General features: G+C 42.0%; 1 protein-coding gene across 1 annotated transcript in view; it reads left to right on the top strand.

The window, feature by feature from the left end:
- PUS7 (pseudouridylate synthase 7 (putative)) overlaps positions 1-23,614 on the top strand; it is a 61,050-nt gene that overhangs the window by 2,920 nt on the left and 34,516 nt on the right. Inside the window, exons 2-6 of the mRNA XM_012000363.1 lie at positions 262-346; positions 479-580; positions 4,235-4,379; positions 11,514-11,625; positions 14,778-14,855. Coding sequence (XP_011855753.1) covers positions 262-346; positions 479-580; positions 4,235-4,379; positions 11,514-11,625; positions 14,778-14,855 — 522 coding nt within the window. The remainder of the gene's footprint in view (positions 1-261; positions 347-478; positions 581-4,234; positions 4,380-11,513; positions 11,626-14,777; positions 14,856-23,614) is intronic.

Here is a 23,614-nt window from a genome sequence, read left to right on the forward strand (position 1 = left end):
GCTAGTTTTTTGTATTTTTTTAGTAGAGACGGGGTTTCACCGTGTTAGCCAGGATGGTCTCGATCTCCTGACCTCGTGATCCGCCCGTCTCAGCCTCCCAAAGTGCTGGGATTACAAGCTTGAGCCACCGCGCCTAGCTGAAGTTTTTTTTAAATTCCTTGTTTTGCACAATAGTAAGGCTTACCGTTGATCAAGTTTATCCTAAAATTAATAGAAAACAGGATGTTAATTATCTGAAAGTTCATGTTTTCTTTTCATCAGATACTCCGACTTCGTTGTTCATGAAATAGGAAAAGATGGACGGATCAGCCATTTGAATGACTTGTCCATTCCAGTGGATGAGGAGGTAGAAGTAGCTCTTTAGCAAATGTCACCTTCTGTATAAAAATAGCACTTCCTAGAGATTTAGAAATTTAGAGCTTTACTAAACTTGAATTCTGTGTATGATTCATTGTGAGTTCTCATGGTTCTTTTAAAGGACCCTTCAGAAGACATATTTACAGTTTTGACAGCTGAAGAAAAGCAGCGATTGGAAGAGCTCCAGCTCTTCAAAAATAAGGAAACCAGCGTTGCCATCGAGGTAAATAATGCAAAAATATATGAAAAATTTTTTAGGATTTTAGTTGCTTTTTGGGTGGATGTTAAGTGTTTATGGAAAAAATTACAATGGTTAACAAAGGGTGACTTTGCTCTATTGGATCTAAAGGGTATTACACTAAAAACTTTTTTTATTGGGGCAAATAACTAGTATCCCAGATAAACTGTAGCCCCCCCAAAAGTTACATTTTTGTTTAAAAACGTTTTTATTTGGGTACAGTGTTACATGCTACTCTGAAGTCCTAGCTACTCTGAAGGCTGAAGCCAGAGGTTTATTTGAGCCCAGGAATTGAATACTAGCCTGGACAACATAGTGAAACACCATCTCTGAAAAAAAATTAGGGACCACAAATTAACAACAACATACGTTGTTTAGAATCACAGAGTAACAATTGTACCATGTCTCTTGTAACAGGACCACCATTTGCTGCCTGTCAGGTGTGTCACTCAGGTCAGATTCTGGCTTCAACAGCTTCTTGGTCTCAGTTGGGACTCTGGGAAGGGGACAAAATGGGGAAAGGAAGTAGGGGAGCATTTATTTGCTCATCCTGGGTCGATTCTGCTGTTTGAAGAAAAGAAGAGCTCAGCTACTAAATAGAATAGTAAATGTTGTTGTTAAAACTTTTGTTCGCTGGGCACGGTGACTCACACTTGTAATCCCAGCACTTTGGGAGGCCAAGGTGGGCGGGTCACTTGAGGTCCGGAGTTTGAGACCAACCCAAAACCCCATCTCTACTAAAAATACAAAAAAATTGCCGGGCATGGTAGCGCGGGTCTGTAGTCCCAGCTACTTGGGAGGGTGAGGCAAGAGAATCATTTGAACCTAGGAGACAGAGGTTGCAGTGAGCGGAGATCATACCACTGCACTCCAGCCTGGACGACAGAGCGAGACTCCATATCAAAAAAAAAAAAAAATTATGTTAAATTAATTTTGTACTACATTTTAATGTTATGGGGTTTTTGGTTGTCTGAAATTTCCCCTCCCATCACTTCTACTTAGTAAGTGTACTACAACTTTTCAGAATTCATTATCTGCCCCTTGTCTCCCTCCCCACCTGAGCTTTCCAAAAGTGTGTGGTATTGCAATGTTAGAAATCTTCAATTACTGACAAAATCTTTAGACAAAACCTTTAGCAATGCCAAGAAGAAAATTCCTGGCAGATTTCTAGAGCAATCCAGAAGGATGGTCCAGGTTTCCTTTGCTTGAACAATGCAGAGGTTTATCTTAGGCTTATAATATGTATTTTTGTATACATGTGGTAATATTTACTATTGTCTTAAAAACTGAGGTTTTCCCATCTACTGGAAGTCTTTATGTTTAAAAGGCATAAACTATGGGCAAGTTTCTTCATTTGTAAAATGAAGATGAAGGACTTTCTGAGTTTTTGAGGTCTAAACATGTATTCATATACACAAACTATCATTCTCCTTGCTATCAGTAATTTCAGATCTAGACTCACTTTTTGCTCTGAAGAAGTTATTTACCTGTAATTGTAATGTAGTTTGGTGGGCTTTTTCATTTTTTATTTTCTTGAAGTATCATCAAGTTGCTGGGCGCGGTGGCTCACGCCTGTAATCCCAACACTTTGGGAGGCCGAGGCAGGTGTATCACCTAAGGTCAGGAGTTCGAGATCAGCCTGACCAACATGGAGAGACCCCATCTCTACTAAAAATACAAAAAATTATCTGGGCGTGGTGGCATGTGCCTGTAATCCCAGCTACTCAGGAAGCTGAGGCAGGAGAATCACTTGAACCCAGGAGGTGGAGGTTTCAGTGAGCCAAGATTGTGCCATTGCACTCCAGACTGGGTAACAAGAGCGAAACTCCGTCTCAAAAAAAAAAAAAAAAGTTTCGTCAAGTTTAGCTAGTAGCAGTTGCAGTGTATCTCGATGTTTTCAGTTTGCAGGTTGCAACCCATTAATGGGTCATGAAATCAGTTTAGTAGTGGATCTCAACCAGCATTTTAAAAAAATGAAATAAAATAAGGGCTAGGCACAGTGGCTCAGGCGTGGAATTCTGGCACTTTGGGAAGCTGAGGTGGGCAGATCGCTTGAATTCGGGAGATCGAGACCAGCCTGGGCAACATGGCGAAACGCCATCTATACAAAACATAAAAAAATCAGCTGGGGCCGGGCGTGGTGGCTCAAGCCTGTAATCCCAGCACTTTGGGAGGCCAAGACGGGCGGATCACGAGGTCAGGAGATCAAGACCATCCTGGCTAACACGATGAAACCCCGTCTCTACTAAAAAATACAAAAAAACTAGCCAGGCAAGGTGGTGGGCGCCTGTAGTCCCAGCTACTCGGGAGGCTGAGGCAGGAGAATGGCATGAACCCCGGAGGCAGCCGAGATCTGGCCATTGCACTCCAGCCTGGGCGACAGAGCGACACTCCTTCTCAAAAAAAAAAATTAGCTGGGCATGGAGGCACATGCCTGTAGTCCCAGCTACTGGAGAGGCTGAGATAGGAGGATGGCTTGAGCCTGGGAGGCAGATGTTGCAGTGAGCCAAGGTCGCATCACTGCACTCCAGCCTGGGTGACAGAGCCAGACCCTGTCTCAAAAAATATATATAATAATAACAATAAAATAGAAAATATTTGTGCATTGCAAATAGTAAGTATCAATCTTACTTTGTGAATTTTTTTTCGATTCTTAAAATAGGCATATATACACACATTTATGGTTATGTTTAGTAAAGAGGGAAGATGTCTCAGTATGAGATGCACTCACAAACTGAAAATATCATGTAACTAGTGCGTTTATATCATGTTGATTTTACTGTGAACCCATGTGCTAGAACTTCATTATAAAATAATTTAGAATAGAATTCAATAGGAAGCAGCTGTAGGTTGGATTGTTCTAAGGACTGAGCTTCTGACATACCAAAAGGCCTAGTTTTGCCTGCATTTTCATGTAGGAGCCCTAAGGTGTCTGTCCAGCAGAGACCCTGAGTGGGAGCATCTGGGTTGGTGGCTCCTGGGTTTGACAGCCTAGATTTCAAATCCAGCTCTACCACCTTCCAGCTATATAGCCGTAGACACAATTCCTCACTTCTAAATAGATATAATGGTGTTATGATGGAGAGATTACGAAGGTTAAATAAAATGATGACCGAAGTACTTTGTACAGTGTCTGGCAGATGGATGTGCTCCATCAACAGGCTCCCAGGATTTGCAATATTGGGAAGCTCTGAAATATTTCTGAGACTGGGCATGGTGGCTCACGCCTGTAATCTCAGCACTTTGGAAGGCCGAGACAGATGGATCACTTGAGGCCAGGAGTTTGAGACTGGCCTGGCCAACATGGTGAAACCCCAACTCTACTAAAAGTACAAAAACTGGCCAGGCATGGTGTCACATGCCTGTAATCCCAGCTACTCAGGAGGCTGAGGCAGGAGAATCCCTTGAACCCAGGAGGCGGAGGTTGCAGTGAGCTGAGATCACTCCACTGTACTCCAGCTTGAGCGACAGGCAAGACTCTGTCAAAAAATAAAAATAAAGGATTTTTGAAATTGTACGCAGGCACTTTTGTTATTTTGAGTAGTTAATAAGGTGAGCAGCGTTTTTACTAATTCACTGTATTACTTCCCTATTTAATGTTTGTTAACTTAGTGGTGTTGCTATCTGTTTTTTTAATAGGTTATCGAGGACACCAAAGAGAAAAGAACCGTCATCCATCAGGCTATCAAATCTCTGTTTCCAGGATTAGAGACAAAAACAGAGGATAGGGAGGGGAAGAAATACATTGTAGCCTACCACGCAGCTGGGAAAAAGGCTTTGGCAAGTAGGTGTCTATGGGCGGCTTCTTCCTGCCAGGCAGCCGTGAGCGGCAGGCCCGGCTCCTCGTTAGCCTTGCCTGTTCATGTTCAAGGGCTACTGTAGTGCTGCTCAGAGAACAATATTGATCATGTCCCTCCTTCAGAGAGGGTGAGTATTGTCACTTCAGATGCCAGCGCAGCCCAGCAGCCTGCCTGGCAAGGGGCATTAGGTCTTCTATGTGAGTAAAGATTTGCTGAAATTATAGTAGTGCCTGAGAGTCTTAGGAATTTGATATGTTCCCTGAAGAGCAGAGCATACTGAGTGGCAATTCAAGAAGAAAATAGAAGCATTATTGCTCATTCTGTGTTCTTCATGGAGGAAAGAAAGCTTTCAGATGAACAAAAAATGCTTGTCACCTATCCCAGTGGCACATTTTTTGCGAGGCCTCTATATATTTGTGTGTTTTTTTTTTTTTGGAGACAGAATCTCCCTCTGTCCCCCAGGCTGGAGTACAGTGACACGATCTCAGCTTACTGCAACCTCCACCTCCCGGGCTCACGCCATTCTCCTGCCTCAGCCTCCCTAGTAGCTGGGACTACAGACACCCACCACCACACCTGGCAAATTTTTTTGTAGTTTTAGTAGAGACGGGATTTCACTGTGTTAGCCAAGATGGTCTCAATCTCCTGACCTCGTGATCCGCCTACCTTGGCCTCCCGAAGTGCTAGGATTACATGCGTGAGCCACCGCGCCCAGCCAAGGCCCCTATATTGAAAGAGGCTTATTTTTTGCCAGGCCCCTATATTGAAAGAGCTTTTGCTTTCCAACTGTATCTTCTTCAGTCACACATAAAAAATACGGAATATATAGAAAGACACCCTTTTGTCTCAGCCCATCTTTTGTCGTCTGTCATTCATTTGAAATGGGCATATTCCCAATGAGTGACCGATATTTATGTTCTAATAAGTATCTGTGTTTTCTACAGCCACAAAAGTTTCTATTTGCATATAACCTTTCAGGAAAATTAGGTAATTTTTTTCTTTTACCTACCAAATTGACAGATAAAATTTAAATGAAAATTACGACAAGAAAAAGTTACTTCCTTACCCTCCTCTCCCACCAGTGGTGACCTGTATTAATGAACAGTTATTCCCAGATATATATGTTGGGGCAAAATTCTAAGACCATATGACAAAAACCTGTTTATTTATTAGGGCTCTGTCAGTATTCTTTTAGGTTAATTCAACAGTTAATACTGTGATGGATGAAGCCTTAATTGCTTATAACCGTGTTTCTAGTGAAATGAGAGGGTGTAACAAAAAAGAGAACAGGAGAAAAGCTTAGCTGTGCCTGAAGAAATAATCTAGTCAAGTCAGCAAGTCTGGATAGCGCTATAGAATGAGATACCTAAGCAGTTCCGGAGGAAGAGGTGGGGATCAGAGGCCAGTTTTCAGTGAACACTGAAAAGAAAAGCCAGATGATGTGTCCTGGAACTGCTTGGGGCATGAGTTGTCAATTACTTTTTGCTTCACAAACAATGATGTGGTTGCTGTATGTTTCTTTAATGTCTAGGTCATGGTGTAAAATATCACTGGAGCAGCCTTTTCTCAGCCAAGGTGGTTCAAAGAGGAGTACGCCCAGTGGAAACTGGTTTGAGCCACGTTGGTTCAGTTCTCCCAAGGATAGTGTATAGGTAGTAATTACTCTAGATGGAGAGGAGAGGTGACTTGCTACAGACAGCGATGCCTTGGGGCACTTGGTCCTCATTCTGTCGGGGAACCCAGTTGGGAAGGCTGCTAGGGAGTTACTTTTTGTCAAGAAACAGCCCACGTTGGTCAGCAGTGCTGCCCATTATGAAGGCAGGAAGACAAGGCAGGGTCTTATTCTGCTTGGTGTGGTCGTGAGGAAGCAGGTTGGAAAAAGCAAAAACTGTTTTTTTTGACAGGTGGCTTCTTGGAAGTAATAATCATTTCTTAGGATGCTAGGTTTTGTGAGAGGATGGAGGACATTTTCAGACCAGAGCAGCCATTACAGTCTTTCTACCCATCCCCTTCATTAAACACGGTGCCAGGTCTCTCATGTTGTGTTTTTATCCACGTTTTCTCTGCTTATGCCACACCTACCTTTCATTTTTTGTTGTTACAAAGTTTCCTTAAGATTCTACAAGTGAAGTGCTGAGCTATAGAGCTGTGTCATGTGAACCACCCTTCCCCATTTTCCTTTGGGCACCTTCAGTAAGATAGGAATTTCTCACTTTAAAAAGAAGCAAGAAGGAAGTCAGATTGGATCAACCCCACTTGTATAGAGAACCACACTTCTTGAGCTTGTGGTGTTGTGGCATTTATTCAAAGATGGACTAAATCTCTGCCGTCTGAGCTGTTCTCTCCCACCTCCTCATGGAAGGGCCACCCCTGGCCTGCATTCATCTTTTACAGACCCCACTCTTCCCAAGCTGAGAGTGGCCTAAAGTGAACACCCCTAGGAAAGGAAGAAGAGCTGGTATCCAGAGATTATTGTTCATGGCCCTCTACCAGTGACAGCTTGGCCTCCTGAGCCGTCTTGCCTAGCATTTGAGTGATTTAGCTTTTAAAGTATCATTACAAAGCTTTGTAATTTACAATTTTTTTTTTAGCTGTATTACTACCAGATCCTGATATAAATTGTTATTGGTGGGTTATACATTATCTAGCAGATTCACAATATTCTTAACCTGAACTTTTCTCAGATAGAACTGTGCATCCTAAAACATAGATGTGGTAGATTCTAAATCATGGTGCCCAAACACCACAAATTACCAACTATTTAAACTCAGACATTATTTTATGTGTTCAGCCAGTCTCATAGGGCACATTGCTTTACCTACCAAAGTGTATATATGGTATTTTTTTGAAAATACTATCTAAACTATTATAACATTACTGATAATTTATATTTTGAGACAGATAGTATACATTCCAAATGCCTCTAAGAACATAATTGTTAAAGACTTTACGTAAAAAAAGAAAATTCTGCCATGTAATATGTATAGGTTCTCTATACTTTCTGAATTGAATTGTCCCCAGGAGGGATCCCTGTGTGTAGGAATCCATAGAGACTCAGAAGGAAGAGCCAGACAGGTACAGAGAAGCTCTCTGGGAAAGACTGGTATTATGGAATCCACAGGAATAGGGAATCGCAATAATCAGAGTGGTCAGTGGACTACCATTGCTTCCGTTCCTGTAGCAATGGAAAATGCTACAGGTAGATCCAGCAAGATAATTACTCTGAAGCCTGTCTATCAGTTTAGCAACATGGAAGTTGTTGGTGTTTTTTCAGCAGAGCATTCTAGTGGAATGATGAGGTTGGAAACCAGTTTACACAGTAGGTTGAGATGGAAGGTAGTTTATACAGACTGCTTTTTTGAATAACCTGCAAAGAGGAGAAGAAGGGAACATGATTAAGGAGAGAGGAACATGGGTTAGGCTTTTAAGATGGAAGAGCTGTGAGTTATTTATATATGCAAGGGAGACAATGGAGGGCCGGGTGCAGTGGCTCACGCCTATAATCCCAGCACTTTGGGAGGCCGAGGCGGGCAGATCACTTGAGGCCTGGAGTTCCAGACCAGTCTGGCCAACATGGCAAAACCTTATCTGTATAAAAAGAAAAATGTATGTTTTCAAAAAAGAAAGAGACAACGGAGAGGGAAGGTGAAAATTCAGGGAGGAGAATAACAAACTAAAGGTAATGGGTGGAGTAGAATCCCTGAAAAAACTGAAGGTTGGTGTACAGGGGTGCGATGGTGGGAATGACCTTGAATAAGAAGGAAAGAATGTTCTGCATGCTACCCCATCTTTTCATCTTTCTCAGCTAGAAACATTTTTCCTTCCTTATTCATGGAGATCTCCGTGCTCAATAAATGAAACTTCCTGAATTTGGTTTCCCTTTTATCTGGTTTCCATTTCTGCTAGACTGGGACTGCCTTGTCAGGCCCTCAGAAGCTGGAAGCAGCCTTCTTCAAATAGGAACCATATTACCCAGCTTGGGAATTCTGTGCATTTGCAGTATAAATCAGTGTCTCAAAAATGTCTGCAAGTTATTTTAAATTCACTCAAATTATAAAGCTAAGTATATGCTGCTTAGCATTCTTAGGGGGTGGAATTTTATAAAGTCACACAAATTGCCCAAAATAAATGGAGACTCATTGATTTTTCTGTTATTTAAAATATTTCCAGTTAATCAATGCATATACTTAACTATTTTTTATATTGAGTGCACTTAGAAAAAGAATACATACTTGTATCTGTTGTTTGCAAAGGAGATAATTGTATGCATGCTCAGTGCTTGGATTTGCTAAACAGAAGATGCATGCTTGTGAGCCAAAACTCATACTCTGTTGTCATGGTTTCTCTTAAGGTATAGCAGCATTTAGTTTTTGAGTCTTGTGGCTTCATTTATTTCTTGCCATTATACTTATTATGAATACTCTGAAGAGGTAGTTGAGAAAAATGTAGCTACACTTCCTCAGCTTTTATCACAAGTGTTTTTAAAGTTTTTATTGTGGACATTTTCAAACTTGCAGACAAATAGAGGAAATAATATATGGAACCTATGTACCCATAAACCATCTGAAAGATTATCAACATTCTGTTGTTTTATTTATCTATTCTTCCTACTTTTTTTTCTTGCTGGAGCATTTTAAAGGAAATTCTACATAGCATGGCTTTTCACTCATAAATATTTAAGTATGTATTTGCCAGATGAGGACTGAAACCCCAAACTATTAACACATCCAAAAACATCAACAATAATTTCTTACTATCACATACCTATTGCATATTTGGTTTTGCTGTATCTCAAAAATGTCTGTCTTATATACAGATGGCTTGTTCAAAAACAAGGTCAGAACATTGCACTCATTGATAAGCCTCTTAAGTCATCTCTTAAATCTTTTTTAATCTATAAAGAACTTAGCTGTTTTCTATATTATTTAACATTTTTCAAATTTAAAAGCCTTTATAATTCAATGTAAAAAATTCATGAAACCCGGAAAAGTACAAAGCAAAGCAATAATTACTTGTAGTCTCACTGTCAAAAGAAAAGATACAAATAGCATTTTGGTACATGTCCTCCCATATTTAAGAAAACAAATCTCTTTTTGGGGAAGCATTTACTATCCTTAAACCTTTTGCTTCAGCCCATGGGTACAGACAGTGCAGCTCTGAGGATGAACTAACATGCCCGTTGTGAAGGGATTGAGACAAGGAGGCTGTACCTGTAGGAGAGTTTTCTACTTGTTCACTGTTTGCCTCTAAAACATTCCATTGTTAATGTCTAAATCGCTGTTAACCCACCGTATAACTACCGGGTGCTGTAGAAGTCCTCAGTGTAAACTTATCATGCGATCATTTGCATGTTCACCTCTAAAGCACTTTAATATTATCAATTAAACATTGCTCTTTTGTGCTCTTTATGCTGTGCATTTGGACAGAGGTCAGAACTGCAGCAGGTAAGAGCATTTGGCGTTTCATGTAGATAAAGTGAAATGCCAAAGATTTTGTCACAAGTACTAAGTATAGACAACTTTGCTTAACTGATAGTGAGCTGGAAGGAAAACCGAAAATGATATTCCTACTCAACAGTTTTCTGAAGAGCTTGTGAGGAATTCACACCAAGAACTAAAGAAATACTTGTAATACTTTTCTGTCCAAGACAGAAAAAACTCACATATTTATCAAGAAGGAAGGGTGATTCACTAGGCATACATGCTATGGCAGTTTTCTGAAATGGTTTATGGATTCTTTTGTTCTTTTCATTGTAGCTTAAATCACTAACTTACCAAACAGTGCTTTTGCCTTGACAAAGCCAGGTATCGAAAGTACCAACTTCAGTACCAGCAGTATCTTAAGCCTCAGAAGATAAAGGATTCATGAGTTCATGAGAAAGGATTGTTTTTAAAAGAAGAGGACTCTTTCTAGGAATTGTTGTATGAAACATTTTTTCAGCTTTTCTTTCGTGGAGTTACAGTAATCAGATGAACTAGATGTATTGTTTAAGTAACAACTGCAGCTCTATGCCACAAAAGATTCATGAATGTTATTGTACAGTGTCTGTGAAGTGCAGTTTGGGCTTACATATTTTTCCCAAAGTACTTAAATAAAAATATACACACTTTGAGCAGCTTAAATCTAAATCATATATATGTATGTGTGTCTATATATATGTGTGTGTGTATATATGTATATATATACATGCATACTTTTGTTGTTGTTGTTTTTGAGACGGAGTCTCGCTCTTGTTGCCCAGGCTGGAGTGCAATGGCACGATCTTGGCTCACTGTAACCTCCGCCTCCCAGGTTCAAGCAGTTCTTTTGCTTCAGCCTCCAAAGTAGCTGAGATTACAGGCACCCGCCACAACGCCCAGCTAATTTTTGTATTTTTAGTAGAGACGGGGTTTTACCATGTTGGCTGGGCTGGTTTCAAACTCCTGATCTCAGGTGATCTGCCTGTCTCAGCCTCCTGAAGTGCTGGGATTACAGGCATGAACCACCGCACTCGTCCTAAATCTTAGATTTTTTAACACAGGATTGAACAGCTGAAGTAACACTAGCTGCTCAGAAGTTAGCATTTAACCTGGCTTAATTTTTTTATGTTCTGTTTTTTAATTTAAAATATTTTTCTTTTATTTATTTTTTGAGACAGGGTCTTGCTGTATCACCCAGGCTGGAGGGCCGTAGCATGATCTCGGTTCACTGCAGCCGCCACCCGCTGGGTTCAAGTGATCCTCCCACCTCAGCCATCTGAGTAGTTGGGACCACAGGTGTGCACCACCATGCCTGGCTATTTTTAGTGGAGATGGGTCTTGCCATGTTGCCCAGGCCAGTCTTGAACTCCTGAGCCCAAGCCATCTGTCTGCCTTGGCCTCCCAAAGTCCTGAGATTACAGATGTGAGCCACCGTGCCCAGCCACATTTTAGCTTTTTATTTTTAATATGGATAGATAATATTAAGTGTCCAATTATAGGAAATGTAATACGTCTAATCCACACAGCTATAACCACTTAACCTATATTTCTTTATCAGACTAGAACTGATTTCCCACTCAAAGGTTCTATAGCGAAAAATGAACTCTTACACATAACTTTTACTATGGTGTATATAACGTTAATTTTTTTGCTTTCAAGATCCAAGAAAACATTCTTGGCCAAAATCTAGGGGAAGTTACTGCCACTTTGTGCTGTACAAGGAAAACAAAGATACCATGGATGCTATTAATGTACTCTCCAGATACTTAAGGTGAGTTACTGTTGTTGTGCCTATACAAAATCAAAGCAACAGAAATGTATATTCCTTTTTCCATGCTAATGGAAAAAGGAGCAGGAGGAGCACGGAAGCAAACGCTCCTCCCAATGATAGTTTTTCTTTCTTTTTTTTTTTTTAGACAGTCTCACTCTATCACTCAGACTGGAGTGAATGATGGTATGACCATAGCTCACTGCAGCCTTGACTTCCTGGGCTCAGGCATTCCTCCCACCTTACCCTCCCGAGTAGCTAGGATTACAGGCATATGCCACAATGCCAGGCTAATTTTACTAGGTTTTAAAGACAGAGTCTCACTATATTGCCCAGGCTGGTCTTGAACTGCTGTGCTCAAGCAGTCCTCACACTTCAGCCTCCCAAAGAATCACCGATTGGCCTGGCACAGTGTGGCTCACGCCTGTAATTCCAGCACTTTGGGAGGCCAAGGCGGCAGATCATGAGGTCAAGAGATTGAGACTATCCTGGCCAACATGGCGAAACCCCATCTCTACTAAAAATACAAAAAATAGCTGGGCGTGATGGCGTGCGCCTGTAGTCCCAGCTGCTCAGGAGGCTGAGACAGGAGAATTGCTTGAATCTAGGAGGCAGGTTGCAGTGAGCTGAGATCGCGCCATTGCACTCCAGCCTGGCAACAGAGCAAGACTCCATCTCAAAAAAAATAAATAAATAAAACCACCGATCACGGATAGGAGGTGCCTTGTTTCCTCCAGGCATGAGCCACTGTGCCAGGCCATGAGGATAGTTTTCTTAGGCAATGGATGAATTAATTTTTTTGACCCCCACATGCATAGTGCCAATAATTCAAGATGAAAATTCCATAAGTAAATGATTTGCATGCAGTTGAGAGTTACCAATCCATGTGGCTGAAAATAAAAATTAACTTTCTCTTTTGAAAGCCTATACTTATCTTTGACGTGGTTGCAGAGGTTGGTTTTGCCAGACTGGTAGCTCTCAATTCCTGGAGACTGACTAAACCTGAGACCGGTCTGATTTTCTCACAGGAATGTAAATATAGCAGAGACTGGATCTCTGGGGATCGGCAAGGTGCCAAAGCTTTTCTTAAAAATGGAAGTGGCTACACATCACAGCAAGTCTGTATGCTGTGGAAATTTGGTCTCCAATATATATTTAACTCATTTTAAATATGGTAACACAGTGTATTAGTTTGCTAGGAATTCTATAACAAAATACCACAGACCAGGTGGCTTAACAGAAATTAATTTTCATATGCTTCTCAAGGCTAGCAGTCCCAAGCTCAAGGTGTCGGCAAGTTTGTTTTTTTTTTCCGGAAACCTCTCTCCTTGGCTCACAGATGGCTGCCTTCTCACTGTGTCCTCATGTGGCATTTTCCCTGTGCACGCACACCCTGGTATCTCTGTGTGTCCACATTTCCTCTTATGAGGACACTGGTCAGATTGGATTAGGGCCCACCCTAAATGGCCTCATTTTAACTGAATCACCTCTTTGAAGGCCCTATCTCCAAATACAGTCACATTCTGAGGTCCTGGGGGGGGTCAGAGCTTCAACATACTAATTTTGGGGGAGACACAGTTCAGCCCATAATACACAGTGCCCAATTAAGTAACATTTATTGTGCTGTATTTATTAACGCTCTGGGAGAGAGTCTGTGATACTACGCCTGTACCTGAGCCAAAGAGAACAGACTCTTCCTGACAGGAATAGATAGGTGGGGAGGGAGTTCCTCCGAGGTCGGGAGTTGAGGATTGCTCAGGGTTTAAGAAATCCTTCCTGACTTTCCTTCTCATATGGAACGGTTAAGTTTATAAAATACTTCTTAGTTAACTAGGTTACTTACATCTTCATATCAAAACTATTCAGATCCCAGCTTTAGCATTTCATTTGGCTTTTTTCGTTTTTTAATACGAAGCAATAGCAGCATTTTAGGAAAATTCACACAGTCACTTTTTAAAAATTGAAGATGAATTTTCATAGTGGTACGTTATACCTCTAGAATGCATTTTTCTTTGTTTTCACTGTCTTATGTAATGAATTGCAGGTGATGGGTAGGAAGTGCATTGTGGCCTTTTTTGTTGCTGGTTAGCCAAATCTTTGAACAGCATGAGTTATTTACTAATAGCTACAAATGTTTACACTACTAAGAAAGGAATTATTGACTGGGTGCGGTGGCTCACCCCTGTAATCCCAGCACTTTGGGAGGCCAAGGCGGGTGGATCACGTGAGGTCAGGCATTCAAGACCAGCCTGGTCAACATGGTGAAACCCCGTCTCTTTTAAAAATACAAAAAATTAACCAGATGCAGTTATACCTGTAGTCCCAGCTACTTGGGAGGCTGAGGCAGAATTGCTTGAACCTGGGAGGCAGAGGTTGCAGGGAGCCGAGATTTGTGCCCCTGCACTCCAGCCTGAGTGACAGAGAGAGACTGTCTCAAAAAAAAAAAAAAAAAAAAATTGGCCATCGTTTACTTTTTTTTTTTTAAAGAGACCAGGTCTCACTATGTCACCCAGGCAGGTGTGTAGTGTGCAGTGGCTGTTCACAGGCATCATCATAGCGTACGGCAGCCTTGAACTCTGAGTGCAGACAGTCCTCCCCGCTCAGGCCTCCCCAGTAACTGGGACTGTAGGTGCATGCCACCACACCTGGCTATCATTTACTTTTCTAGCTTGCATATGAATTTATGTTGTTTTCATAGATTTTTTTTTCTTTTTTTGAGATGGAGTCTCACTCTGTGGCCCAGGCCGGAGTGCAGCAGTGTAATCTCGGCTCACTGCAACCTCAGCCTCCTGAGTTCAAGCAATTCCCCTGTCTCAGCCTCCCGAGTAGCTGGGACTACAGGTGCACACCACCACACCCAGCTAATTTTTGTATTTTTAGTAGAGATGGGGTTTCACCATATTGGTCAGGCTGGTTTTGAACTCTTAACCTCGGGTGATCCACCCGCTTTGGCCTCTCAAAAAGTGCTGGGATTGTAGACATGAGCCCCTGCACCTAGCCTCCCTGGATTCATGTTAAAATAAAGTTTCTCTTCATTCTTCTCTTACTGTGTTACGATTTTAAGTATGTTTATATTAAAACTTGAATTTTGAGAATTAGGGTCCTTATGATATTATGGTATGTGACTTCAGATGATCTTGTTTCTCTCTTACCAGAGTCAAGCCAAATATATTCTCCTACATGGGAACCAAAGATAAAAGGGCTATAACGGTTCAAGAGATTGCTGTTCTCAAGTAAGTAGAGAGCACGTAACAGGATTTATACTGTAAAAATCCTGGCACTGCTTTTCAAAATCCTTAAATTTACTTTGGGGGTTTCTCTCTTTCAACTTTAGATGGTGCTTCTGCCTGTTTAAAAATTACTTTTCATTTTGTTTTTTTTCTTCTTCTTATCTATGAAACGTGTATTATTTGTGTAATTTTTATTTTATTTATTTATTTTTTTGAGACAGAGTTTCGCTCTTTTTGCCCAGGCTGGAGTGCAATGGCACAATCTCGGCTCACCACAACCTCCACCTCCCGGGTTCAAGCGATTCTCCTGCCTCAGCCTCCTGAGTAGCTGGGATTACAGGCGCCACCACCCCGGCTAATTTTGTATTTTTAGTAGAGACGGGGTTTCTCCATGTTGGTCAGGCTGATCTTGAACTCCCGACCTCAGGTGATCCACCTGCCTCAGCCTCCCAAAGTGCTGGGATTACAGGCGTGAGCCACCACGCCCGGCCTGTAATTTTTAAAGAATTTTTTTTGGTAAAGCCAAGAGAATAAATGCTTCTATCTCTCTTTTGTTCATTCATTGTTAAATATAACTGTTATTTAAAATCACAAAACAGTGAACATGCTGTTTTGTTGTACACTCGAGATCTGCAGATAAAAATGATGGTCTGTGTTTTTGAAGCAATTATAATTAGTGGAATAGGCAGACATGTAAATCAGAACTTCTCCTGCAGTGAGATAAATGCTGAAATAGAGATATACTTTGGATGTTAATGTATGCCTGTCAACAAGCATAGGACTTGATGTGGAGGGAACACAGGAAAGCTTTCATAGAAAATGGAATGCTGAGTTTTAATTTAGTTCAAGGCTTCTCATCCTCTGCAGTGTTGCCTTTTGGGGCTGGATACTTCTTTGTTGTGGTGACTGTCCTGTGCGTTGCAGGATGTTTTGCAGCATCCCTAGCCTCTAGCCACTATGTAGCAGTAGCAACTCCTTGCCCACTTATGGTAGCAAAGAATGTCTCTAGGCATTGTCAGATATTCCCTGAGGGCCAGAATTGCCCTTAATTGGGAACCACTGGTCTAGATTCTAGAAGGATGAGTAGAGATTTCCTGGGGCTGGGTAGGATTTAGGGTTGTTTTTTCCAAACCAAAAAAGCAGTTTAAGAAAAGACATTGGAAAGCATATTTGGTACCTGGCATGTACTTTAGTTTTTGAGGAGCATAGCAAGAAATAAGGATCTAGGAGTTAGGCAGGACATACATCCTGAAGGGCCTATTAGGTCAGGTTGAGGATCTTTGCCTCGACCTTAATCTAAACAGGGAGTGATGTATAGAGGCTGGATTACGGATCGCAGGTGGAGCAAGACGTGCGAAACTAGAGACCAGGGCTTTTGTCATATTCTGGGGAGGGAGAATAAGAGTCTGAGCCCAGTTAGTCACAGTGAAGGTAAAAGAGAAAGGATAAATTTAATAGCTGTACTGTGTCAGACACATTTAGGCTGTCATATTAGTATACCTCCAGAGGCAAGGAATGGTGGGAGAGAGAAATAACATAGGGGCAAGGAAACTTCTAGAGGTGGTGGATGCATTGTCCTTAATATGGTAATGGTTTCATGGGCTTATACACATGTCAAAACTTGTACATTTTAAATGTGTACAGTTTATGTCAGTCATACTGCAATTAAAAATGAAGTATGCTATGTTTGCTACCTCTACTTAAATCATGTATTTGTTTTGGTTTCTCGGATTTTTTTTTTTTAGACAGAGTCTTGGTCTGTCATCCAGGCTGGAGTGCAATGGTGGGATCGTGGCTCACTGCAACCTCCGCCTTCCCAGTTCAAGTGATTCTCCTGCCTCAGCCTCCCAAGTAGCTGGGATTACAGGCATGTACCAGTGCACCTGGCTGATTTTTATATTTTTAGTAGAGATGGGGCTTTGCCATGTTGGCCAGGCTGGTCTTGAACTCCTGACCTCAGGTGATCCACCCAGCTCAGCCTCCCGAAGTGTTGGGATTACAGGCATTAGCCACCATACCCAGCCCAGATATTTATTTTGAATTTTCTCATCTTTTTATAAAGAATTTGTGGTGGTATCTCCTGTTTACTCCATAGTCCCCTACAATTGGGCTTCTTTCCCACCACTTTTCTCATTCGCCTGAAATAATGTAGTTGTTGAACTGGTTGCATCCTAATATTTATTCCATTTCTTTTTCTTTCTTGACCTTGGGACAGTGGCATGATGTCATAAAAGCAGTCATCTCACCATTGCTTTTACTGGTGGTGTGTACAAATATTGAAGCATTTGAAAGAGAGCAGGAGTAAATACATAAAGATGAGGTGTTCCTATCTGGTGGCCTGGTTTCATTTTCTCCCTGTGGCATATAGAATGTAAGAATGAAGGAGCAGGAGTGGGTAAGGGAGCTTGAAAGAGAGTGAAGATTTGAAATAATCTCTGTGGGTAATGGGCCAGGGGCTCCCCAGAAACTCAAAAGAATGGGGGTAGGGGGACAGGGGTTTGAAGGCTCAGGCTTTCTCATCTTCTGTGGATAGAGATGTCACAACAGAAGGTTTTTGCCTTCTCTTTGGTATCTAAAATACCTAGTCACTTCCTATGATTTCTAGCTGGCTCTGTGAATTTTGCTTCTGATAAAAAAAAGTTGGTTTATTTTGTTTCTTTCTCTTTTTTTTTTTTTTGGAGATGGAGTCTCACTCTGTCACCCAGGCTGGAGTGCAGTGGCGCGATCTCGGCTCACTGCAAGCTCCGCCTCCTGGGTTCATGCCATTCTCCTGCCTCAGCTTCCCGAGTGGCTGGGACTACAGGTGCCCACCACCACACCCAGCTAATTTTTTGTGTTTTTAGTAGAGATGGGGTTTCACCATTTTAGCCAGGACGGTCTCGATCTCCTGACCTTGTGATCCGTCCGCTTCGGCCTCCCAAAGTGCTGGGATTACAGGCGTGAGCCACCACACCCAGCCACTTTCTTTTTTTTTTTTTTTAATCTGAGATGGAGTCTCACTCTGTTGCCCAGTCTGGAATGCAGTGGCACGATCTCAACCCACTACAACCTCCGCCTCCCCGGGTTCAGGTGATTCTCATGCCTCAGCCTCCCAAGTAGCTGGGATTACAGGTGTGCTCCACCATGCCTAGCTAATTTTTTTGTATTTTTAGGAGACATGGGGTGTCACCATGATGGCCAGGCTGGTCTTGAACTCCTCATCTTAAGCAATTCACCCACCTTGGCCTCTCAAGGTGCTGGGATTAGAGGTGTGAGCCACTGCGCCCTGCCTATTTTGTTTTCAACACAGAAAGAACTAGGTAGAAAATGAAAGGCCTGCCATAACTGTACTTCCTCCGAGATCACCTTATTCGCAACATGGTATATATTTTTTGAGGGACTTTTTTTCCTTTTTAAACAACAATACTTACATATTCTTGTTTTGAACAATAGGTAGTATACCTTATTTCCTGTAGGTATATAGCAAAATATATTTAAATGTGTGGATATATCCTAATTTAAACCATTACTCTATTTTTGAATGTTACATTGTTTCCTCTTTCTTGCTATTATAACTTGCTATTATAACCCAAATATAATAATGCTATTATATTTGTAGCTAAATCTTGGCACACATCTGTGATAACTTCATTAAGATAAACTTAGCAGTGAGATTACTGACTTAAAGGGAATATGACATTTTAACGTGGTTTGTCTTTTTTCTTTCCATCTGCTGGTCAAAACACAGAAATTCTCTCTCTCTCTCTTTTTAATAGCAAAGCCTAATTGTCCTGCAAAAAAGTGGTACCAATTTACCACCTTTATTCTAGTTCCCTAGAATCTTCCTCAGCATGGTGTTATGATGGGGGCGGGGAGTCATTTGCTAATTTGAGGGTCAGAAAATGGCATCTTGTTATTTTATTTTGCATTTTCTGATGTGAAGTCTTTGAATAGTTGAAGACCAAGAATATTTCTTTTTTTTCTTGGTCAGCCAGCAGGTGTCACACTTCATCAGGACACTGCTCTGTCCTCAGATTTTTGCTGCCTTTATCATCTTCCTGTTGACTTAGTAAGAAACTGTGTTAGACACCTAAATGTTGGCCCTCTGAAAGCACACAGCACTTATCTCGCGGATACAGGCTACATTAGTTTGTTTAATGGATACATGGGGCCAGGCAGATTGGCCTTTCCCGTGGGAACTCGTGAACAGGAGAAACCCACTCTGCCACACAAGCATTTGAATGATTGCTGGATTGATAAGTCCTGGGGATAAGCAGCACGTCTTTTCAGCTTCATGAAACTCTAAAGCTACCTAGTAATTTTAGCAGGGTCTCAGGCAGGAACAGTCTCATTCAGAATGATTTGTTTCTTTTCCTGCCTGTTCCTGCCAGTCTCCTTTCTGAACTTGGGCCAGTATTTCCCTGGCTTTGTTAATTAAGGTTTTCTGTGCAACATGTTGCTTAATTGGTTCCTGATGTTTAAAAGCAAGATTTTCATATTCCCTAGTTACTCACTGAATTTGCTGTAAATTTGCATCCAAAGAGCTTGATGTGGGATCATAATTAAAACTGTGAATTGTATCATGAAGACATTGTCAGCTTCATTCCATTTCTCAGGGAGCACCCACCCCAACCAGAGCTGAGTATACTTCTTGCTTTTTGCTGTGCTGGAATTTAGAGGTAGATGTCTATCGTATATTCAAGAATTGATACTACTCTTCAGTCACAAAAAAGAATGAAACAAAATACTGATATATACTTAAACATGGATAAACCTTAAAAACATTCCACTAAGAAGTCAGGCGCACAAGGCCAGATATTGTATGATTCTGTTTATATGATGTGTCCGAAATAGGAAAATCTTTAGAGGCAGAAAGTAGATTAATGGTTGCCAAGGTCTGCAGGGAGAGGAAACGGGAGTGACTGCTGAATAGGTACAGGGTTTTTTTTTCAAGTGATGGAAATGTTCTGGAAGTATATAGTGGTGATGGTTTCACATTGTTGTGAATATACTAAGAATCACTGACATACATACTTTGTAGCAGTTAAAATGGTAAATTATATATTTTTTATTTTATTTTTTTGATGCAGGGTCTCGTTCTGTCACCCAGGCTGGAGTGCGGTGGCACAATCTCGGCTCACTGCAACCTCTGCCTCCCAGGTTCAAGTAATCCTCCTGCCTCCGCCTCCTGAGTAGCTGGGATTACAGGCATGCACCACCACGCCTGGCTAATTTTTGTATTTTTGGTAGACATGGGGTTTCACCAGGATGACCAGGCTGGTCTCGAACTCCTCATCTCTAGCAATTCAGCCGCTTCAGCCTCCCAAAGTGCTGAGATGACAGGCATGAGCCACCATGCCCAGCCTTGTGAATTTTATATTAACTTTGTCTCAACTCTTAAAAAAAAAAAACAAAAAAACAAAAACAGAGCTATCAGGCACTTCTGTGGCACCATTAGGAAGCAGTCTCTGGAACACTCTCTCTAGGACAGCTCCTAACCCTGAATTGTTCTGTCAGTTTCTACAGCAGTAGTTACTGCCTGAAGAGGAGTTCTGTCTCCCTGTTCCTCACTGTGTTCATACTGATCCTCTGCTTCTAGATTCCTTGGGATACAATTCCTGGGTTAATTCGTGCTCCCATTGCCCCCATACATAGTCCAGGAATTCACGATTACAGTGAGCTATGATTGCACCACTGTACTCCATCCTGGGTGGCAAAGAAATTCCCTGTCTCTAAAAAAGAAAGAAAAAGTTATATAAGAAAATATTTTAAAAATCAATATACACAGTCAGGTGCAGTGGCTTATGCCTGTAATCCCAGCACTTTGGGAGGCTAAGGCGTGCAGATTACTTGAAGTCAGGAGTTTCAGAGCAGCCTTGCCAACATGGTGAAACCCCATCTCTGCTAAAATTACAAAACTTAGCTGGGCATGGTGGCAGGCGCCTGTAATCCCAGCTACTTTAGAGGCTGAGGGCAGGAGAATTGCTTTAACCCAAGAGGCAGAGGTAGCAGTGAGCCTAGATCACACCAGTATACTCTAGCCTGGGTGACAGAGCAGACTCTGTCTTGAAAACAAAAAAGAGAAAGAAAGGAAAGGAGGAAAGAAAGGGAGGAAGGGAGGGAGGGAAGGAGAGAGGGAAATATAGCACCTGGACGGGTGCGGTGGCTCACGCCGCTAATCCTAGCATTTTGGGAGGCCAGGATGGTTGGGCATGTTGTTGCATGCCTGTAGTCCCAGCTTCTCAGGAGGCTAAGGCAGGAGACTTGCTTAAGCCCAGGAAGCAGAGGTTGCAGTAAGCTTAGATTGCGCCGCTGCGCTTCAGCCTAGGCGACAGAGTGAGACTCTGTCTCAAAAACAAAAAAGAGGTATAGCACTTAAAGCAATTTCATGCTAGAACATGACTAGGTAGAATAGAGTAATCATAGACCCGGATACATCCAAGTATTTAGTACGTATTCAGAGTATCATTTAAGATTAGTGGAGAAAAAAAGGGTTGATTCAGAAAATGTTGGATAACTGGGTAACCATCTAAAAAACCGTAAGTGTGGCTCCCCTACCTCATTTCCCTTTGCTAAATAAATTCCAGGTAGATCATAAATTTGAACATTAAAATGCAACTGTAAAAGTACTCTGCTTAGGCTGGGCATGGTGGCTCATGCCTATAATCCCAGCACTTTGGGAGGCTGAGGCAGGTGGATCACCTGAGGTCGGGAATTCGAGACCAGCCTGACCAACATGGAGAAATGCTGTCTCTACTAAAAATACAGAATTAGCCAGGCATGGTGCCACATGCCTGTAATCCTAGCTACTCGGGAGGTTGAGGCAGGAGAATCGCTTGAACCCAGGAAGTGGAGGTTGCGGTGAGCCGAGATCGCACCATTGCACTCCAGCCTGGGCAACAAAAGCAAAACTCCATCTAAAAAAAAAGAAAAAAGAGTACTCTACTTAAATTTGAGATTGGTGGCTGACCGCTGTAATCCCAGCACTTTGGGGGACCGAGGCGGGTGGATCACTTGAGGCCAGGAGTTTGAGACCAGCCTGGCCAACCTGATGAAACTCCATCTCTGCTAAAAATATGAAAATTGGCCAGGCACGGTGGTGTGTGCCTGTAGCCCCAGCTACTCAGGAAACCAAGGCAGGATAATTCCTTGAATTCAGGAGCCAGAGGTAGTAGTGAGCTGAGATTGTGCCACTGCACTCCAGCCTGGGCAACACAGAGCAAGACTCCCGTCTTAAAAAAAAAAAAAAAAAAAAAAATCTCTGGCTGGCGACATCCTAAGTCTGACCTAAATCTCAGAGCTTTTTTTTTCTTTTTCTTTTTTTTTTAATTTTTTTTAATTTGAGACAGAGTCTCTCTGTTGGCCAGGCTGGAGTGCAGTGGCACAATCTCAGCTCACTGCAACGTCCACCTCCCGAGCTCAAGCAATTCTCCTTCCTCATTCTCCTGAGTAGCTGGGATTACAGGCGTGTGCCACCACTCCTGGCATTAAGTTTTGTATTTTTAGTAGAGACGGGATTTCACCATATTGGCCAGGCCGGTCTTGAATTCTTGACCTCAGGTAATCCACCCGCCTCGGCCTCCCAAAGTGCTGGGATTACAGGCGTCAACCACCGCACCCGGCCTCAGAGCAATTTTTTTTTTTTTAAGAAAAAAAGATTCATGAATTTAACTAAAATTTATCTATATAGTTGTTTGTTTTAATTTTAGAGATCTTGCTCTGTTGGCCAGGCTGGTCTTGAACTCCTGGGCTCAAGAGATCTGCCCGTCTAGGCCTTCTAAAGTACTAGGATTACAGGCGTGAGCCACCGTGCCTGACCCCTGCATAGTTTTTATTTACAGAAGAATGCCAACAAATATAGAAACACAGTTTCAGTCAACACAGTAATATTCAAGTCAGCCAACAATCATGCTTGGGTACCTAATAATTGGGTAAAAAACTTTAGGGGAACAGGATTTTTACACAGTTTCAAAAGTATTTCCCCACTAATTAAAAGCAAAGGCAAAGAGACTCTTAGAGTATAAAAATCTAGTAAATACTATCCTAATTAAATGATTAAAGTTATTACCAGTGATGGACAAACTCAATAACTGCCTTTTGATTTGATGCATTGAAAAGGGTCATATCACCTAAGTAGTATTTCTACCAAAATGTTTACCTGAGTCTCAGCATGAGGAAACAGACAAATCCACATTGAAAGACGTGTAAAAGCGCTGGCCTGGATTCTTCTAAGGGCCAGATATCATGAAAAACAAGGCTAGACAGATCACTTAATGGAAACCAAACAGACATCACAACTTCAATGTGTGATCCTCAGTTGGATCCTGGCAGCCTAAAAAAACAAAAAGACGTCCAGGTGCACTGGCTCATGCCCATAATCCCGACACTTTGGGAAGCTGAGGTGGACAGATCAGTTGAGGCCAGGAGATCGAGACCAGCCTGGCCAACATGGTGAAACTCTGTCTCTACCAAAAGTACAAAAAAAAATAGCCGGGTGTGGTGGCATGTACCTGTATTCTCAGCTACTTAGGAGGCTGAGGCAGATTCGAATCTCTCAAACTTATCTCACGCCTGTAATCACAGCGCTGTGCGAGGCCAATGTGGGTGGATCACCTGAGGTCAGGAGTTCAAGATCAGCCTGGCCAACATGGTGAAACCCCATCTCTACTAAAAATATAAAAATTAGAGCCAGGCGCGGTGGCTCACACCTGTAATCCCAGCACTTTGGGAGGCCGAGGCGGGCGGATCACGAGGTCAGGAGATCGAGACCATCCTGGCTAACA

Source organism: Mandrillus leucophaeus, unplaced genomic scaffold (assembly GCF_000951045.1).
Source record: "Mandrillus leucophaeus isolate KB7577 unplaced genomic scaffold, Mleu.le_1.0 Scaffold627, whole genome shotgun sequence".
NCBI lineage: Eukaryota > Metazoa > Chordata > Mammalia > Primates > Cercopithecidae > Mandrillus > Mandrillus leucophaeus.